Source organism: Heterodontus francisci, chromosome 1 (genome assembly GCF_036365525.1).
Source record: "Heterodontus francisci isolate sHetFra1 chromosome 1, sHetFra1.hap1, whole genome shotgun sequence".
NCBI lineage: Eukaryota > Metazoa > Chordata > Chondrichthyes > Heterodontiformes > Heterodontidae > Heterodontus > Heterodontus francisci.
In genome coordinates this window covers 198360071-198382363 of record NC_090371.1, presented here as the reverse complement: position 1 = coordinate 198382363, position 22293 = coordinate 198360071, and the positions used below count along the sequence as shown (strand labels likewise).

At 42.0% G+C, this 22293-nt stretch overlaps 1 protein-coding gene across 2 annotated transcripts in view; it reads left to right on the top strand.

The window, feature by feature from the left end:
• Nucleotides 1-22293, top strand: part of tll1 (tolloid-like 1) — a 412500-nt gene that overhangs the window by 377822 nt on the left and 12385 nt on the right. For both annotated transcript variants that reach the window (XM_068040010.1, XM_068040002.1), the window contains one exon: nucleotides 10321-10534. In XM_068040010.1, the coding sequence (XP_067896111.1) occupies nucleotides 10321-10534 (214 nt within the window). The remainder of the gene's footprint in view (nucleotides 1-10320; nucleotides 10535-22293) is intronic.

Sequence of the window (22293 nt, the reverse complement as noted above, 5' to 3'; positions counted from 1 at the left end):
CAGAGGGGAAGTGAGAAAGCAAATAAGAGAAGCAAAGAGAGAGCATGAAAAGAGACTGGCAGCTCGCATTAAAGGAAATCCCAAAGTTTTCTATAGGCATATAAATAATAAAAGGGTGGTAAAAGGAGGAGTGGGGCCGATTAGGGATCAGAAACGGGATTTACACGTGGAGGCAGAGGGCATAGTTGAGGTATTAAATGAATATTTTGCACCTGTCTTTGCCTGGGTTGCATCTTCTTCCTTGGTAATTTTGAAAGAGGAAATAAGTCAGACACTGGAGGTGTTTAAAATTGATAAAGAGGAAGTATTAGATAGGCTGTCCTTAAAGTGGATAAAACACCAGAACCAGATGAGATGCATCAAGGATACTGAGGGAAGTGAAGGTGGAAATTGCAGAGCTACTGGCCATAATTTTTCAGTCTTTCTCAGAGTCTGGGGTGGTGCCAGAGGACTAGAGAATTTCAAACGTTACACTCTTGTTCAAAAATGGTGTAAAGGTAAGCCCAGCAACTAAAGGCCCCTCAGTTTAACTTCGATGGTGGGAAAACTTCTAGAAAAAATAATTTGTGACAAAATCAATAGTCACAAGGACAAATGCGAGTTAATTAAGGAAAGCCAGCATGGATTTCTTAAGGGACAATCATGTTTCGCTAACTTGCTGGAGTTTTTGAGGAGGTAGTAGAGAGGGTTGATGAGGGCAATGCTGTTGATGTGGTGTACATGGACTTTCAAAAGGAATTTGATACAGTGCCACACAACAGACTTGTGAGCAAACCTGTAGCTCGTGGAATAAAAGGGACGGTAGCAACATGGATGCACAATTGGCTGAGTGACAGGGAACAAAGAGTAGTGGTTAATGGATGTTTTTCAGGCTGGAGGAAGTTTTGTGGTGGAGTTCCCCAGGGATCAGTGTTGGGACCCTTGCTTTTCCTGATATATATTAATGACCTAGACCTTGGTGTACAGGGCACAATTTCATAGTTTGCAGATGATACAAAACTTGGAAGCATTGTGAACTGTGAGGAGGATAGTGTAGAACTTCAAAAGGACAGAGACAAGTTAGTGGAATGGGCAGACAGGTGGCAGATGAAGTTCAATGCAGAGAAATGTGAAGTGATTCAATTTGGTAGGAAGAATATGGAGAGACAATATAAAATAAAGGGTACAATTCTAAAGGGGTTGAAGAAGCAGAGGGACCTAGGTGTATATGTGCATAAGTCATTGAAGGTGGCAGGACAGGTTGAGAGGGAAGTTAATAAAGCATACAGTATCCTGGGTTTATTACTAGGGACATAGAGTACAAGAGAAAGGAAGTTATGTTAAACTTGTATAAGACACTAGTTCAGCCTCAGCTGGAGTATTGCGTCCAGTTCTGGGCACCACACTTTAGGAAAGACGTGAGGACATTGGAGAGAGTACAGAAAAGATTCACAAGAATGGTTTCAGGGATGAAATCAAAAGTGACATGAGGAAAAACATAGCGAGTGGTTAAGGTCTGGAATGCGCTGCCTGAGAACATGATGGAGGCAGGTTCAATTGAAGCATTCAAAAGAGAATTAAACAGTTATATGAAAAGGAAGAATGTGCAGGGTTATGGGGAGAAGTCGGGGGAATGGAACTGAGGGAATTACTCTTTCAGAGAGCTGGTGTGGACACGATGGGCTGAATGGCCTCCTTCTTCACTGTAACGATTCTGTGATTCAGTGATTGTAAAGAGCTGAAGTTGCAGCAGGAGATTGAAAGAACCCACATGGCAGGTTTACCTTGTAGTATGGGGAGCTTAAAATGGCAAATTGGAACAGCACTCATCTAGTGTTGAATGTACACTGTGTTAAACAGAGGCTCCCCCTCCACAATTACTGTAACCAGAGAAGAAGTTCCACCCATCGTTGGGGCAGATTAAAGAGCTTTGCTGTGCATATAACTCATGCCATATGTGATCCAGGAGTGTTTGATGCTGATATTTCTCAGCATAGTCATAAGTCACCATGATGAGCAAAGAAAATGATAAATAAAATTATGAGGGAGAGATTTCATAAAATTATAGTGGTAAATATAGACAGATTTTTAATAATATTAGATATTTGTCCAAAACTGTGCAGAATTGAAGTATATTTCTTTAGAAATATAAAAATATGTTAAACTACATTTATAAGTGATCAGTGAAACTTTGCCTTTTGATATGAGTTGCTATCTGTACCTATTTTGAGTACTTAATGATTAGTGTATATTTCTAAATTCAGACTAAATAATAGCATATTCCATGCCATTCCACACTCTGCTTCCTATCAAATACTTTCTTCTAGCAATTTTCACATGCTGGTTAAATTCAAAATTTGATTGTGGAGCTCCTTTTCAAGGGCAACTATTAATATAAAGTGCAAACCCCTGGTGATTTTGGCTGGGCTCCAGTGGGGATTAGGTTAGATGGGTTTGCTGTAGGAGATTCAAAATTTGGTATTAACAGCATGTTGTATTTTACTACTTTCAGTTATTAAAATGAATACTGCATTTTAATCCATAGTGTGCTGCTAAAACTATATATCATAAGTCTAAAAAAAGAAATGTTATTGATCCAGCATCAAATCAGTTTTGGCAGTTTTGTCGGGAAGGATCAGTGGTGCATTATTTTTCAGAGATCTTCTTTCAAAGAATCTGTTATTTGACACATTTGGCCAGCTGCAGCAAATGTACATTAAAGGCTGTCAATCAAATACATGTCTGGTAAACTAAAGATAGAACTCGCTGACACCGTAAAAAAAAAATGCATTGAATAAAGCTCTAAAATGCAAAATATCACACAGAGCGTACAGCCCTATCGACTGCTTCTAATTAATTGAACTTGCCCTGAAAAGTTTAAAACTAAAATGTGAAGTTAAAGGCTAAATTCACTAATCCCGCACTCCCAGTGAAGAGGCTGGAGCATGGATGGAGATCAGGCTCCAACACTTTAGCAATTCTTCAGTCGATATAGAATTACGCAGAATTTACAGCACAGAAACAGGCCAAACTGCCAAACAGGTATCTGTCGGTATTTATGTTCCACATGATCCTCTTCCCACCTTCTTTCCTCTAACCCCAACTGCACCACTTTGGGCACAGCTACCTGCTCAGAGCTCAGGATCTGTGAAATAATCATACTCAGATTCTAATAAATACTTTTATCTTATTTTGAGGCTGTCAGCTGCCCCTCCGCACTCACCGTACATAATCTCCAACAGAGAGTCTGGACCTGACAAGCTGTCCTCATTTGCCTGCCTTCTGTTGCTGGTCTCATCAACTCTGTGACTGTCGGGAGAAGGGTGCCGATAGTCTCTAGAGCACCGGGAAAGGCCTTAAATGCTCATCATTTTAGAATTTGGCCGAACCTGAGACCGAAAAACCCCCGCCTCTAATCCTCAGGGGTCTTCCTCCCCCTTTTAAGTTCCTTCCTCCACTTCAAGTTGCAATGTTGCTTGAACTTTCCCAGCTGGCAATGGTGACCTTCATCTTTTTGGTAGAGTTCTCAGTGGGAACAGATGCTACTTAGTTAGTCCGTCCGTTAGTTAGTTTTGACTCACAGTGGGGTTGGTATGGCGGGCAGGAATCCTGTCCTCACCCCCATTCCAGAGCAAATTCTGGAAAATCTAGCCTGAGATGTCTTCGTCTCCAAAATCTAGACCATTGGCTTTGCTGCCTCTGTCTCTTCTCCATCCCTCACCTTCTCCCAGCTCTCCTTTCAATTCAGCCTGACCGGCCTCTACTCTTTAGCGTTTCTCTTCATTTTCTCCTTTTTGATCTCTTCAACATTATCAACTTGCTCCTATATGGTATCATCATCACCACTTTGATTTCCACTGTCATTACTCCTTAAAAATTTCACCATTGATCCTTCCATCCTTTTTAAACTACTGGCCTGTTTCTAACCTTTCCTTGTTCTACGAGTTTTTGAATGCAGTATTGCTATCCTTCCAGCCATTCATCTGTCTCACCATTCCCTGTTTGAGTTGTTCCAATCTGACCTGCCCATTGAGCCAAGACAACAGAAAGTCACCAGCGAGGTCTTATGTGACTCCACCCAAAGCTCTCTGGCATTCTTTTTTTTAACCTTCATTGGCATCACTGATCATTACATTTTCCTGTTCCATCTCTCCACAGACAACATCCATGACGCTCCTCTCTCATAATTCCACTCCTACCTATCCCAAAGGATGTCATATTTTCTCATACTGCTTCTCCTTCAGCATCTCTTGTATTTCTCCTTCCAGTCATCATCACCTATATGCCATCCCTCAGTCACATCAGCTGGAAGCACAAGTTCATCTGATGCACCATTTCTGCCGCTCCATTAATTTACATGCTGTTGTATTATCTAACTGTCTTTTTGACATTATGTCATAGTTGCATGGTAACTTTCTATAACCCAAAACTGGGAAAATTGAAGCTGTCCTGTTTGGCTCCTGTCAGCACTTGCATGCACTCCATTAACATTTTCAGATGCCTCCAGCTGGCTGAATCCAGCAATTACCCTCTATGTGATCTTGTTCAATCCTGAGCTAGACTTTCAACCCACTTCTGATCGAGATCACCTCCTTCCATTTTCAGACCATCAGCTATTCTTGTCTTTATCTCACCATTACCACTGCTGAAACCCTCAGCCACATCTTTGCTATCTTGCTGATAAATGTCTCTAATGCTCACCTTACTGAGTTCCACACCAACAACCCCAGAACAATACAGCTTATCCAAAATCATATGGCTTGATTTCCCCTCTCTCCTCCTGCCCCTCCTGCCCCTCTCCCGAAAACCACAGGCTCCTTCTTCCTCAGCCAAAATCCTCATCTTTCTTGACAAATTGCTCCACAGCCTCACATTATTCCACTTAGCAAAACTTCTGCAGCCATATGACCCATATATGTTTTTCAGATTCTGGATTACTGCTCATCCCCTACTCCACCATGTGAAGCCAGATTTTCAGCCAATACACCCCTGCTGTCTGGAATTTTTCTCCAACAGTACTTTGCTTTGATCTTTCCTCTCTCTGATTTTAAAAACATCCTGAAAACTAATTTCTTTGACCATGCCTTTGGCCTTCCCGAATTTCATTCACTTCTGCTCGGTGTTGACCTTCTAGTGCTCCGAGAAGTCCTTTAATGTGAGCAGTGCTACATAACTAAGTTTTTTTTTCTGTTAATGTTACTGCATCTGATGCTCTAATATTACTGTACATAGTCATCAAACCAGAGTTTCATGATCTTATTAATTTAATTAACATTAATTCAATTCTCTCAATTTTGTGCTGAATATTTCCTCCAAGACAGTCTCCTCATGTTCAATTGTTTATACAAAGCTAGTAATTCTCTCTGGATGATGTTTTTAAACAAAGCTGGTGATAATTCTTCAACTTGAAAGGAAATGAATTAAATGCAGAAAAGTATCTTCTCTTTAAAGTCATCCATTGTCAGCACCAAGTATTCCAAAATCGAGCTAGCATAGACAACTTCAGCATTCGTTTCCCTCCACAATGTCCCAGTGATATGCCATATTCTCAGCTGTACCAGCAAGACACTTCCATTTCGCACACTAGCCATCCATATGATCTCTAATTGAGATTACCAAGCTAATGTTAGGAATATAGGAATAGGAGTAGGACATTCAGCCCCTCGAGCCTGTTGCAGCATTCAATTAGATCGCGGCTAATCTGTATCTACCTGCTCGGTTCCACATCCCTTAATCCCCTTTCCTAACAAAAATCTTATCAATCTCGGTTTTGAAATTTTCAATTGACCCCAGCCTCAACAGCCTCTGGGGGGAGTGTGTTTCAAATTTCCACTACCCTTGAACTGCTCAGCTCTAATTTGAGATTATATCGCCTTGTTCTGGACTCCCCAACTAGAGGAAATAGTTTCTGCCTACCTTATCAAATCCTTTCATCATCTTAAATATCTCAATTAGATGACCCTTTAATCATCTATACTCAAATGGAATGCAAGCCTAGTCTATGCAACCTGTCCTCTTGACACAGGAACATAGGAAATAGGAGCAGGACTAGGCCATTTGGCCCCTTGAGCCTGCTCCGCCATTCAACTAGATCATGGCTGATCTTCTACCTCAAAGCCATTTTCTCGCATTACCTCCATATCCCTTGATATCTTTAATATCTAGAAATCTATCAATCTCTGTCTTGAACATAATGACTGAAAATCCACAGCCCTCTGGGGTAGAGAATTCCACAGATTCACCACCCTCTGAATGAAGAAATTCATCCTCATCTCAAAAAGTTGGTATGCAGGTACAGCAAGTAATAAAGAAGGCTAATGCAATGCAATCCTTTATCACAAGAGGAATTGAAAAGTAAGGATGTGATGTTTCAGTTGTACAGGGCATTGGTGAGACCACATCTCGAGTACTGTGTGCAGTTTTGATCTCCTTATTTAAGGAAGGATATGAATGCGTTGGAGGTGGTTCAGAGGAGGTTTACTAGATTGATACCTGGAATGAGTGGGTTGTCTTATGAGGAAAGGTTGGGCAGTCTGGGCTTGTTTTCACTGAGGTTTATAAGAGTGAGGGGAGATTTGATTGAAGTATATAAGATTCTGAACAGTATTGACAAGGTGGATGTGGAAAGGATGTTTCCTCTTGTGGGTGAGTCCAGAGCTAGGGGGCACTGTTTTAAAATTAGGGATCACCCTTTCAGAACAGAGATAAGGAGAAATGTTTTCTCTTGGAGGGTTGTGTGACTTTGGAATTCTCTGCCTTAGAAGGTGGTGGAGGTGGGATCATTGAATATTTTTAAGGCGGAGGTTGATAGATTCTTGTTAGGCAAGGGAATCAAAGATTATCGGAGGTAGATGGGGGTGTCTAATTAGAGACAGAAACAGATCAGCTATGATCTTATTCAATGGCGGAGCAGGCTCGACAGGTTGAATGGCCTACTTCTGCTCCTAATTCGTATGGTCATATGGTCCTAAATGGCCTAACTCTTATTCTGAGTCTGTGTCGCCTGGTTCTAGACCCCCCCAGCCAGAAGAAACATCCTTCCTGTATCAACCTTGTTGAGCCCTGTAAGAAATTTATACGCTTCAATGAGATCACCTCTCATTCTTCTAAACTCTAAAGAATATAGGCCCAGTTCTCGTCATTCTTTCCTCATAGGACACTCCCGCCATCCCAGGAATCAGTCTGGTGAACCTTCGTTGCTATCCCTCTGTGGCAGGTATATCCTTCTTTAGGTAAGGAGACCAAAACTGTACACAATACTCTAGGTGCAGTCTCATCAAGGCTCTGTACAATTTCAGCAAGACTTCTTTACTCCTGTAATCAAATCTTAACCTTAACCCTTTTAGCTTGGTATCATTCTGGTGAATCAGCACTGCACACCCTCCATGGCCATATCCTTACTGAGGTGCAGTGCCAAGAACTGAATGCAGTACTCCAGGCGGGATCTATCCAGAGGTTTATATAACAATAACATAACATCCACCCCTTTGTATTCCAGCCCCATTGAGATAAAGGCCAACATTCCATTACCCTTTATAATTAATTTTTGTACTTGTCCACTAGCTTTTAAGAGTTATTTTTCTGTTTTGGGCTTCTGTCTGGCAAAAAGGGTCAAGACTGTTCAAACTCATTCATATTGAATCCTTACAGCCAACAGAGAAAGGAAATCTTCACTTCATCCATTTGGATTGGGCTCAAATCCTAAGGCCCAGAGGTGAAAGTGGTGTGCACTAAATCACTGCACTACCCACTCCCCAGCAAGCATTTTAGCATTTGACTGAGCAAAACTGAACTGATAAATTTAGCCTGAGCTGAATATGTACAGAAAAGGAGAATATGACATGCAATATCACAAGATGAGAATGGCCATTTGCTATTGTAAAACAAATTGCAGATGCATGAGTTATTTTATTTGGAAATGTGGCTTTAGACGAAACTCTTGATATGAAAATTGCTCAACTGAGTAGTTAGATTGTCTAAAATTTGGCAAACAATTTGGCACCATTTTGCAAGAAAGCTTTTTTTTCCTCAATTATTTAAATTGCAGAAAACATCTGAGATTAGCCTCGAGTTAATTGAGAGTATTTGATTTAAACGTTAGGACAGTTCTGGTCTTCAGCTGTGACAGCTGGCTCTGGTCACAGCAGTAAAGATAAAATATAGGGTAATAACACTTAAATATAAGCACTTGAGAAATGTTTCGCAGGGATCATTAAACATGAATAGCAAACACTATTTTCCAGAAAGCAAGGTTAGAATACGATAGAAACACAAAGGTCTGCAGCACAGCAGGTGGTCATTTAGTCTATCTGGGGGAAGATTTGCATCTTCACCACCTGGGTGGTAATTCGATTGGCTCTATATAAAGGACAAGCAAATACCAGATTACTGCCCAGATGCTGCAAATGGAGATCTACCCCATTTTATGTCTGTGCTGGCTCTTTGCTAGAGCAATCCAAAATGAATCCCATTGCCCCACACACTGCCCACAGCCCAGTATCTTACTCTGCTTCAAATATTTATCTATCAAACTCACCAAAACCATATGGCATGGAAAGCTGGAAGGTAAAAGCAGGAAACTGATCTGTAAATGTGCATGCAGATCTTTTTCTCTAAGTGACTGGAGATCCTAGCGATAATGTTTCCCTAACTGGGAAGTGAGAGCTATTGCCTTACATAGAATATACAGCACAGAAACAAGCCATTCAGCCCAACTAGACAATGCTGGTGTTTATATTCCACATGAATCTCCTCCATTTCATCTGTCTCATCTCTGCCTTTCAGCATTTTCTATTCTCTTTTCTCTCATATTGTCAATTTCATACATGTATCACTTGCTGAATAATAATGAGCATTGGTTAGGGGAAAAAAAGTAAGCCACTGAATGACATCAGCCTATGATTGTATAATCATTAGTTTGTCTCTGTCTTTCCAGCTGACATTTTAAACCACAAGGAGAATAGTATACACTCCTCGGTTACTGTACGTCAGCCTAAATGCAGCATGTTATGGGTTTTTTGAAGCATGACTGACAATAATATCATCTGATATCAGTAAGCTGCATTGGCCCACTTGTACCTGCCGCTTCTAACACAATTAAGTGCATAGTTTTCTGCAAAATGAATTAGGTGAGAGGAGGAAATCTACTCATCTATCACACGTTGCTGTCAAAGCTGCACCACTGCACTTTCAAAGATTGAAAGTTCAGGATTAAACCATTGCTTTATTTTCCAAACATTGTCACAGAGACTTTGCTGTTTCTGCAGCTGGAATTATTCGATTGCCTGGGAACAGTGAATACAGGAAAATCATGTGGGAAGGAGAACATGCCCACAATGGAGCGTATTTGACCTTCGGTCTATTTAAATGAATGAATGGAAAATTGGGCAATTTTCATTAGTGGTGTGGCTTCCTTCCCTCTCGATTTTCTTGCATTCACTTTGTCCAGGCATTCAACTGGGATGCAGGAACAGGCAATCCAAATCAGAGAGCTTGAGAGTGTTTCAAATTTTTATAGCGGCGATCACTCATTTATTACTCCATCCCTCGTTCAATCACAGAACTAAGAAATTTTGCCATGATCAGAGATTGGTAGCCGAGGTAAATAATTTGTAATGTGGAGTATATCTACTAGAATAATAAAGCCTCATATACCCATCACATTTGAATAACTCTTCTTGCTTCAGTACTTTTTAAAATACAAAAGCTTATTATTCAGCCACAGAGAATTTTCAAAGAGATTTCATTAAGTCTTGCTATAAGGGTTACACAAAGCCTACTCACAGACCACCTTAATTATCTGTTTGTTGAGCAGCTAAGTGTGCTGTGTAGAAAATATCTGGGAAACGAGCTATTGTCTGTTAATTGGCTGAATGATAGAGGCTAGCAACCTGATTTATTTTCAAACAACATCTTATGAGAAACTCCAGAACATGAGGTTATCTGCAGTCAGGTACCAAGCAATGTTAACAATATTAGGGTTAGCAGTTTGCCTCATTATATATGAGATCTCATATTCACATTTAGAATCTTGTTGTTTAAAGATCTAGGAAGGTCACATACTTGAATGCAAAGCAAAATATTGCTTATTTTATGATCAAGATCTGCAATTCACTGTTTGAGACCATGATGCAAAGACCATGAAACTAAAACAAACATTTGTACAAAACCTTCATTTACATTTCAGTGAAATCAAGCATTCAGCCTGGCTATCAAATCTCAACTAAGATCCCAACTATTGTCATTTACCTCCTGGTGGTTGACCGAGATATTATTAAGCCTGCGAAAATATGTATGTCAGGAGAAAGTATTTCCCAGTCTATTGTGTTTTCTTTTTTCTAGACTTTTAATGAATTTGAGATTGAACAACACCAGGAATGTGCTTATGATCATCTAGAAGCGTTTGATGGAGAAACGGATAAATTTGCAATCCTGGGACGATTTTGTGGCAGCATCATTCCAGCTCCTGTCATCTCCACTGGAAACAAAATGTTTATCAGATTTGTTTCAGATGCATCTGTACAAAGGAAAGGTTTCCAGGCTACCCACTCCACTGGTAAGTTTAGTGAGATGCTGAAACTTTAGGACATCTCATTTAGAAGGCCATCTTTCAGGGACATACTAGGGAAAGATGAGAGCTGCTTTTATCAATAAAAGAAAAACCTTTACAAATATCCAAGATATACCATAGGTCGAGTGAGCAATAATAATTTGGCAAATCACAGGGACGGCTGTCTCTTTGATTTCTGCAATCTACATGGCTTTTGTTTTCCATACTGTGCATAGCCATTATTAAGCGTTGTTGGGTTTATTATCTCTGTTAAAATCATGATGCTCTTGCTACCGCATCTGGGTTTTTGGAATTCACTTTTTAAACAACTATGTTTACGCATTTAATGTCACACATTTTTGTTTTAAAAGTCTGTACTGTTTTGATTCATAAAATAAACACAGCTGCATTATGTTTAATATGGTGAATGGATTTGCAGTCCACATCACAAATGTTATACCTAACATTTTCCCAATGCTGGCCACATTGTTATTTGCAAGCAATGGTAAATGATCTGAGTGTACTATATCTCATAATATTTAATGGTGATATATCTATTACACATTAAAATTGCTGAGTGGGTTGTAACATTCCATTTCACAATGAATGGAAAAGCTATGTCAGTTTCTACACTGGGATTTTTCTGCTGTAATAGTGTCCGCAGTTATCGGCTGCACCTGTTATGTCTATAGGCGGCATTAAAATAAAAACAGAAAATCCTGGGCTGGATTTTTAGCCCTCAATGGGACCGGGAATGGAGTGGGGTAAGCACAGAATTTTGCGCCACCAGCCTGCATGCCAGTTCCCCGGCTCCATCCTGCTCCTGGGCCATTGTCCCCAAGGCGAGATTGCAGGCAGTGGGGTGGGGGGTAGCGGTTAGCCAATTGTGATTGAAGACTTATTGAAGGAGGCCGACTGGGATTTTTCAGTCAGCCTCCAGGTTCCTGGAGACGGCAGGAGAGAGTTTAGCTGCCTGGAGGTGGTCTCCAGGCAGACCAGGGGACCAGCACTCCAGGCAGGCTTAGAGTCCCTCCCTGCCTGCCTTATTAGTAAACTTTATCATGAAAGGGCCTTCCATTGTATAAATGCTGTGAAAGGCAATTTGTTGCCTTCATGTCTGTCTCTTAAATTTGTAAGTTTATCAGAATTTGTGGGAAATCAATTAAAAATACAAATCACCACGCAACTCACAGCATTTGTTTCCAAACAATTTGCTTTCAATTTCTAGGACATTCTAGGGCCAGATGAAATGTGCCCTAGAAAACATAGAAAAAATAGGAGCAGGAGTAGGCCATTCGGCCCTTCGAGCCTGCACCGCCATTCAATACAATCATGGCTGATCATCCAAACTCAGTACCTTGCTCCCGCTTTCTCCCCGTATCCCTTGTTCCCTTTAGCCCTAAGAACTATATATAACTCTTTCTTGAATATATTTAATGATTTGGCCTCAACTGCTTTCTGTGGTCGAGAATTCCACTGGTTCAACACTCTGGGTGAAGAAATCTGTCCTAAATGGCTTATCCCTTATCCTTAGACTGTGACCCCTGGTCCTGGACTCCCTTGCCATCGGGAACATCTTTCCTGCATCTAGTCTGTCCAGTCTTGTTAGAATTTTGTATGTTTCTATGAGATCCCCTCTCACTCTTCCAAACTCTAGTGAATACAAGCCTAATCGACCCAATCTCTCTTCATACGTCAGTCCTGCCATCCCAGGGATCAGTCTGGTGAACCTTTGCTGCACTCCATCCATATTAAGAACAGCCTTCCTCAGATAAGGAGACTAAAACTGCACACAATACTCCAGATGTGGTCTCAACAAGGCCTTGTATAATTGCAGTAAGACATCCTTGCTCTTGTACTCGAATCCTCTCACTATGAAGGCCAACATACATTCGTCTTCTTAACTGCCTGTTGCACCTGCATGCTCACTTTCAGCGACTGGTGCACCCAGGTCTTGCTGCACCTTCCCCTTTCCCAATCTATCGCCATTCAGATAATAAATCTGCCTTTCTGTTTTTGCCACCAAAGTGGATAACCTCACATTTATCCACATTATGCTGCATCTGCCATATATTTGCCCACTCACTCAACCTGTCCAAATCACACTCGAGCTTCTCTGCATCCTCCTCACAGCTCACACTCCCACCCAGTTTTGTGTCATCTGCAAACTTGGATATATTACATTTAATTCCCTCATCTATATCATTAATATATATTGTGAATAGCTGGGGTCCTAGCACTGATCCCTGCAGTACCCCACTAGTCACTGCCTGCCACTCGGAAAAAGACCCGTTTATTCCTATTCTTGGTTTCCTGTCTGCCAGCCAGTTCTCTATCCATGTCAGTACCTTACCCCCAATTCCATGTGCTTTAATTTTGCATGCTAATCTCTTATGTGGGACCTTATCAAAAGCCTTCTGAAAGTCCAAATACACCATATCCACTGGTTCTCCCTTATCTATTCTACTAGTTACATTCTCAAAAAATTCCAGTAGATTTGTCAAGCATGATTTCCCTTTCGTAAATCCATGTTGACTTTGTCCGATCCTGTCATTGTTTTCCAAGTGCTCTGCTATTACATCTTTTATAATGGACTCTAGCATTTTCCCCACTACTGATGTCAGGCTAACAATTCTATAGTTCCCTGTTTTCTCTCTACCTCCTTTTTTAAATAGTGGGGTTACATTAGCAACCCTCCAATCCATTGGAACTGTTCCAGAGTCTATAGAATTTTGAAAAATGACCAGCAATGCATCTACTATTTCTAGGGCTACTTCCTTAAGTACTCTGGGATGTAGATGATCAGACCCTGGGAATTTATCAGCCTTCAGTCCCATCAATCTCCCTAACACCATTTCCCTACTAATACTGATTTCATACAATTCCTTCTTCTCACTAGACCCTATGTTCCCCAACATTTCTGGGAGGTAATTTGTGTCCTCCTTTGTGAAGACAGAATGAAAGTATGTTTAGTTTAGTTTAGAGATACAGCACTGAAACAGGCCCTTCGGCCCACCGAGTCTGTGCCGACCATCAACCACCCATTTATACTAATCCTACACTAATTCCATATCCCTACCACATCCCCACCTGTTCCTATATTTCCCTACCACCTACCTATACTAGGGGCAATTTATAATGGCCAATTTACCTACCAACCTGCAAGTCTTTTGGCTTTGTTTATATATATATATATTTATATTTATATATAAATACAATTACATTTGTATTTAATTGGTCTGCCATTTCTTTGTTCCCCATTATAAATTCCCCCGTTTCTGACTGTAAGGGACCCACATTTGTCTTCACTAATCTTTTTCTCTTCACTTATCTATAGAACACAGTCAGTTTTTATGTTCCCTGCAAGCTTACTCGCATACTCTATTTTCCCCTTCTTAATCAATCCCGTTGTCCTCCTTTGCTGAATTCTAAACTGCTCCCAATCCTCAGGTTTGCTGCTTGTTCTGGCCATTTTATATTTCTCCTCCTTGGATCTAATACTATCCCCAATTTCTTTTGTAATCCACGGTTGAGTCACCCTTCCTGTTTTATTTTTGTGCCAGACAGGAATGAACAATCGTTGTAATTCATCCACGTGCTCTTTGAATGCTAGCCATTGCCTATTCACTGTCAACCCTTTAAGTAATGTTCCCCAATCTATCATAGCCAACTCATGCCTCATGCCTTCATAGTTTCCTTTATTTAGATTCAGGACCCCAGTCTTGGAATTAACTCTCTCACTCTCCATCTTAATAAAGAATTCTATCATGTTAAAAGAAGCAAGAGAGGAAATAGCCGAAGGTCTGACCATCATTTTCCAAGTCCTCACTGGATACAGGTGTGGTACCGAAGGATTGGAGAACTGCTAATGTTGTACCTTTGTTTAAAAAAGGAGCGAAGGATAGACCGAATAATTACAGGCCAATCAGTTTAACCTCAGTAGTGGGCAAATTATTGGACTCTATTCTGAGAGACAGGATAAACAGTCACTTAGAAAGGTACAGGTCAATCAAGGACAGTCAGCATGGATTTGTTAAGGGAAGATCTTGTTTGACCAACTTGATCGAATTTTGTGAAGAAGTAACAAGGACGATAGATGAGGGTAGTGCAGTTGATGTGGTCTACATGGATTTTAGCAAGGCTTTTGACAAGGTTGCACATGGCAGACTGGTTAAAAAAAAAAATCCCATGGGATCCAGGGAAATGCAGCAAGGTGGATGCAAAATTGGCTCAGTGGCGGGAAACAAAGCATCTCTGATGATCTGCTCTTATGATGCTACCTTCCATGACAGCACTTCTGATATGTCTTCCTTTTTCCTCAACCGAGGATTCCCCCCCCTCCCCCCCCCACTGCTGTTGACAGGGCCCTCAACCGTGTCTGGCCCATTTCCCGCACCTCTACCCTCACCCCTTCCCCTCCCTCCCAGAACCGTGACAGGTTCCCCTTGTCCTCACTTTCCACCCCATCAGCCTCCATATCCAAAGGATCATCCTCCGCCATTTCCACCACCTCCAGCGTGATGCCAGTACCAAACGCATCTTCCCCTCCCTTCCCCTGTCAGCATTCCGAAGGGATCGTTCCCTCCACAACACCCTGGTCCACTCCTCCATTACCCCCACCACCTCGTCCCCTTCCCATGGCACCTTCCCCTGCAATCACAGGAGGTGTAATACCTGCCCATTTACCTCCTCTCTCCTCACTATCCCAGGCCCCAAACACTCCTTTCAGTTGAAGCAGCGAATTACTTGTACTTCTTTCAATGTGGTATACTGTATTCGCTGCTCACAATATGGTCTCCTCTACATTGGGGAGACCAAATACAGACTGGGTGACCGCTTTACGGAACACCTCCGCTCAGTCCGCAAGCAGGACCCCGAGCTTCCGGTTGCTTGCCATTTCAACACTCCCCCCTGCTCTCATGCTCACATCTCTGTCCTGGGATTGCTGCAGTATTCCAGTGAACATCAACGCAAGCTCGAGGAACAGCATCTCATATACCGATTAGGCACACTACAGCCTGCCGGACTGAACATTGAGTTCAATAATTTCAGAGCATGATGGGCCCCCCATTTTACTTTTATTTTTAGTTATTTTTTCTTTTTTTACATTTTTTACTTTTTTGTATGTTTATTTCATAGTTTGTTCTGTTTGCTTATCCACTGTTTTTTTCATGTTTGTATTTGCTGCTGTTCAATTTTCAGTCCGTTAACACCCCATCTGTACTAATGCTTTGTCTTTCAACACACCATTAACATATTGTTTGCCTTTGCTCCATGACCTTCTGGTCAGCTAATCTGTGCCTTGTCCAATCTACACCTTCTCCTTTGTAATCTCTTGCCCCAGCCCCGCTTTACTTGCTTATAACCTTTGACATTTCTAATATTTGCCAGTTCTGAAGAAGGGGCACTGACTCGAAACGTTAACTCTGCTTCTCTCTCCACAGATGCTGCCAGACCTGCTGAGTATTTGCAGCATTTCTTGTTTTTATTTCAGATTTCCAGCATCCACAGTATTTTGCTTTTATTAACAATTGTTGACTGGTGTTTTAGCGACTGGAGGGCTGTTTCCAGCGGCATTCCACAGGGCTCAGTACAGCATGCCCTGCTTTTTGTGGTATAAACGATTTGGATGTAAATGTAAGGGGCATGATCAAGAAGTTTTCAGATGACACAAAGGTTGGCCGTGTGGTAGATAGAGAGGAGGATAGCTGTAGGCTGCAGGAAGATATTGATGGTCTGGTCAGATGGGAAGAAAAGTGGCAAATGGAATTCAACCCAGAGAACAGTGAGGTGATGCATTTGGGGAGGTCAAAGAAGGCAAAGGAACACACGATTAATGGGAAAATACTGAGAAGTGTCGAGGAAGTGCGGGACCTGGGAGTGAATGTCCACAGATCCCTGAAGGTAGCAGGACAGGTCGATAAGGTGGTTTTGAAGGCATATGGAATCCTTTCCTTTATCAGCCAAGGTATAGAATATAAGAGCAGAGAGATTATGCTGGAACTGTATAACTCATTGGTTAGGTCACAACTTGTGTACTGTGTGCAGTCCTGGTCACCTCATTACAGAAAGGATGTAATTGCACTAGAGATGGTGCAGAGGAAATTTATGAGGATGTTGACAGGACTGGAAAAATGCAGCTATGAGGAAAGACTGGATAGGCTGGGGCTGTTCTCCTTGGAACAGAGAAGGCTGAGGGGAGATCTGATTGAAATGTACAAAATTTTTAGGGGGCCTGGATAGAGTGGAGGTGAAGGGTCTATTCACCGTCACAGAGAGATCAGTGACAATGGGGCATAGATTTAAAGTGATTGGTTGAAAAATTAGAGGGGTGATGAAGAAAATCTTTTTCACCCAGAGGGTGGTGAGGGTCTGGAACTCACTGCCTGAAAGGGTAGTTGAGGCAGAAACCTTCAACTCATTCAAAACTCTGGATATGCACCTGAAATGCTGCAATCTGCAGGGCTATGGACCAAATACTGGTAGATGGGGTTAGAATAGGTGGATCGTTTTTCGGCCGGCACAGACAGAATGGGCCAAATGGCCTTGTTCTGCGTCTTAACCTTTCTGTGATTCTATGACACCGGTAGGTATCACTGTAACAAAAAGGAGGCCACGTATTTGTTTCCAAAATTAGGGGGGACTACTTTGTGCAGTCTTTCATTCCCAGCCTCAGGAGCAAAGCAGTGATGGGTTGCAAATATAACCCTCAGGACTTTTTTGTTTCCCGAAATACAGCTGTCACCCCACCAGTAGCTGTTCCTTTAACTGTCAATGCCTCAATCTGGAATTCCCTTCCCCTTCTCCTTAAGACCCTCTTTAAAACCATGCTCTTTGACCAAACCTTTGGCCATCCCTCCTAATTATTAACAGGTGAGATTTTAACTTTCTCAAAACCCTTCCACTTACACAGATTTAGAATCAGGCCCAATATCTCCTTTGGTTTGTGACCGTTTTTTCCTTGCACCCCTTTAAATTATCTTGTGGCATTTTTTCTACATTAAAGGTACTGTACAGAAATGGGAATGGTTGTTGTGGATGTGGGCTCAGGTAGGGTTATTTTTCCACCCCCATTGGTGGAAACTCTCTTAACTTAAATAGAATTGAAAGTCAGTGTACCAATACTTAACACACATTTTTCACGGTCCACCACTGTGTGGTGTTACAGTGCCACCTTGTGGCAAACATAAATTTTAACTGTCAGTGGCGTTGGACTTAGTCACATGCTGTAACAGTAATTTAGGATTGCCAAGCTGCAATCGCAAAAACAAATATGTTCAGGATATTTCACAAAAAAAGATTCCAAGTAAAACATATACACTTGTATATACTTATTTTTGTTTGATCTCTCATATAGCAACATGTTATGTTTGTAGTGCTGGCACTGTTTAAGTAAAAAATTGCAAATATGCTGTTGTGACATGTTTCACCATGAAGTGATGGGATAAGGTTCACATCCACAGGCAAGTTTCAAAACTAGCTGTTTGCAGTCTTAGCATGCCATCAGGAAATAAGCAGAGCAGAGACCAATGGTGCAAAATCCAAATAACAGCGGATGCTGGAAATCTGAAATAAAACCAGAAAATGCTAGAAATATCCAGCATATCAGGCAGTTCTGATGAACGGTCATCAACCTGAAACGTTGGCATGAGTGAAGTCCCGACGTCGGGACGAAATGCATGTTCCGAGCCGGTGCAGGCGGGCAGTGGGTCCGTGGAGCTTATTTTACCAGTGACGGCCAATTAAGAGGCCACCACCGGGACTGCTGTCCAGTTAAGTATGGAGACCTGCTTCTCTGAGCTGCAGGCCTGATCAGAGGGCCGGTAACTCTACAGCCTCGGCAGCGACACCAGAAGAGGTGGCTGCTGCTAAGTCTCCAAGGCTCCTCCATATTGAGACACCCTTGCAGCAAGTGGAAACTTTTATTTCTGAGCCGGGGCCAGGCAGGCAGGTCCCAGCAATTGGAAGGGTGCGCCCATCAGTGGCGGCTTCGGGGCCGCGGGCACAGCCTTTGTCGCTGGTGGGCCCCTCCATAAGCCATCGAGCCTCCAGAAAGGAAGACCCCCTGGGAGGCTGCATCGATGAAGGGGAGCCATTCCAACGCTGGTAAAATGCTGGCTGGTCATAAAATGGCAGTTAATAGGCCGATCAATTGGCTGCCCGCCTCCGGTCGGCAGACGGCCGAGTCACTGCTGTTCTGGACATATTTCCTGGTGTCAGGCTTCCCTCCCGACGCCTTCCGCCACAATTTTACCACCCTCCCGCCTAAAAGCCCATCTCAAAGGGCTCGTAAAATTCTGGTGTTTAACTCTGTTTCTTTCTCCACAGATGCTTCCTGACCTACTGAGCATTTTCAGCATTTTCAGTTTTTTATTAGAGACTAATGGTGCTTTTTCAGGATTTTGAATGCTGAAGGGGTGTCGTTGACGACAGAAAAGTGGTACTCTTGCCATTGACAATGCTGTTTAATGTAAAGGAGGACATCTCTGGACCCCCAATGATATCATAGACACAGGTCTCATAGGCTGCGATATGCCCCCACTTGCATGTAATTGGGTGCTGCTGAATTTTTATTGTTCATGAGTAACAGGTTTTGAGGTTTTGATATCTCTTGATTTGGAGCAGCTACAAAAGAAAGGCAAATAAGGAAGGGTGTTGCTCAGGAGCCATAGGTCAACTTTTGAACTTCAGCAGCATGCTGGCATTGTAAAATGCATTTACTTTTTGTAATATTTAGTGTACCATTGAGTCATGGCACTAAACTGAAGCTAGCTCCATGGCAGATCATATTAAAGTAAATGTGTTGGGGTTATAATTGATCATCATTTTTAAATTTAACCTTTAATGAGGATTTCAAGATGGCAGATGAAATCCTATATCAAGATGCTTCAGTAAAGAAATGGGAGGTGTTACGACACCCTCTACTGTTCCAATTGCTGTAAAAGAAAATCTGATACAGCATTATCATCAAATCCAATTTTCATCTAATACTAATTTTATGCCTCAATATGAAATAGATTGCTTCCTATCTAGATGCAGAGTACAGAATGTGACTGTATCCTACCACACTTAGCTCATGCCTGTGGTGTTCATGCGATGCTCATCCTCCTCAGCCACTTACTAAATAACCTTTCTAGAAGGTTGTTCCTCAATGGTTCAAGAATTCAATCGCTAAACAAATAAGGACCATCCCAGGTTTGATCCCTAGTCTCTATTAATGTAACTATTCACAGCTTGATGGTGGTAAAAGTGGGTGAAGGTTGGAGTATTGTTAGTCTTAGCTTCTTTGGATTTGGAGGGGAGAATTAGCTGGAACTCCTGCTTCCAAATGATGTCTAGGGCTTCTTCTGGAAGTGTACATATGTGGAAGTCAGATGAAGACAGGATCACATCGAAAGATAAGAACAGGAGTATGCCATTTGGTCCCTAGAGCCGTTGATCGGTATCTTAACTCCATTTTCCTGCCATGGTGGCATAACCCTTAATACCCTTGCCTAACAAAAATTGATCAATCTCAGTTTTCAAATTTTCAATTGATCCACACTCCACAGCTCTTTGAGGGAGAGTGTTTCAGATTTCCACCACTCTTTGTGTGAAGAAGTGTTTCCTGACATCACCCTGAACTTCCTAGGTCTAATTTTAAGGTATGTACCCTTGTTCTCAAACTGCACCCTCCTAACAGAGGAAATAGGCTAGATAGAAATGATCAAACCCTTTAATCACCTTAAACATCTCAATTATATCACCCTTTAATGTTCTATATTTAAGGGAATACACACCCAATTTAAGTGACCTGTGTTCATAATTTAGCCCTTTTTAGCCCCAGTATCATTCTGGTGAATCTGTACTGGAACCCCTGCAAGGCTAATATAGCCTTCCTCATATGTGGTGCCCAGAACTGAATGGAGTACTCCAGTCTGCACTAAATATTCTGCATATCATTGTTGTTGCAGACCTACACTTGAGTAATGGCTATCTGGGTGAAGTATCAAGAGGGTAATTGGTGCCTATGGAACTGTGACCCATGACAGCAAGGAGTCAGCACCTTCAGGAAGAGCTTATGTTATCATTGGAGGAACTGTTACCTTTAGAAGAACAGCCGAATAGTGTCCCTTCTGGCAGCATGCAGCATCTCGAATGCTACTAGTGCCATCTCATTTACTTTGTTACTAGCTAGCATCAATAATAAAGTGAAGAAATTCTGAAGACAGAATAACAAAAGACATGGTTGCTTTACACAAATCTGATATTTTGATGGAATCTATTCAGAAATTACAGTGGACAAAAATAACAGCAGCTTATGGTTTCTTTGCTTTTCAAGGGCATTAAATTTATTTGGAGAGCTTCCAAAGCAATATATGGATTATTATGAAATCTCAGGATTTGCAATCATAATCCATTACCATAAGAGTTTTCAAAATAACATACACTTATAGGGCAATTACATTACAGAGTTTGCATTAAGACAAATGGTGTGGTGTAATTCGGGCACAAGGTCACTCAAAGGGCACTTAGGCAAAAGCCATGAGAACAGCTGTGTACTCTCCACAACCTCTGAAGTATGACCACAGCCCAGAGCAAAACCACATTTTAAAAAGTAACAGATTGTTCATTGAAACACCTGGGAGCTTTTTCTAAACTTAGCTTGAACTCTCTTAATGTTAGCAGAAAGAAAGTTAAACCAGCACGGCAGTGTTGATAAGCAGAGCTCTCCATGTGTTTAAGTATACTGGTACAAAGCTCCACTGTCCATGGACAGAGAGTAACTGGGCAGCCAGCAGTATAACTTTGGTCTGTCCGTCCTTCACCACTGTATGTTGATAGCAGTCTGAGACTGGTACCTGCAATTTAACTGGCACCAAAATATACATTTAGTGTGCCAGATAAATCGTTACTTAAGTGCAAAGCATATTCTCAATTTGGTATATTGAAATGGAATATGCTTTCTATTATTACATCAGTTGACATTTTTGAAACAACAAGTATATTTTTTGATCAATCTAGATTCTTTCTGACAGGAAATCTTAGTGTTGGAAATAGACATCCAAAACACAGTTGAGCTTCTCTCTAAATCATGCTGAGACGAAACATCAGCTAACAGCTGCTTTCTATTCTCATACTGCACTTCTGTCTGGCAGGCTTTTACCACTTTAGTCTGTTTTATGTGAGAGTTGCAAATAGAGGCCAGAATTTAGTGCGAATGTTTGGTGGGGGTTAGGGCCAGAGAATAGCGTTGGACGAGTCTGCCCAGAATTCCAACATTGTGACGTTGGTTCTGGATTTAGTCAGCGGTGAGAAAGTACCAAGGCGGCATTGCCACCCCAACACGATGCAAGTGTAATGCGTGCCTTCAGAATCCCGACCATTGAAAGCTGGCGGCACTGACGGGTAGGCAGCCATGACCAGTACAGCATAGGGGAGAGCGGAGGCCATTGTTAGCCTGCAGTGCTGTGCATTCTGCATGGGTGAGCAGGGTCCCAGGTGTCAGTATCAGGTGGGCTGGGTCTCGGGTGGGAGTACTGGGTGGGCGGGGCCTCGGGTGGCAGAACCGGGTGAGCAGGGTCTCGGGTGTTATGCAAAAGTGGGTGCTGGCTGTTGGTTTGTCTCCAGGGGGTGCTGGGTATCGGGTGTTGTGCAAGGGGGGACTTGATTTTGGGTGGTAGTATCGGATCACCATACTGTTGGTTGAGAGTGTTGGCTCTCAGTAAGGGTGGGCACTGAGGGCCATTAGGAGCTCTGTTGGGAGACATGGCAAAGGGAGTGCT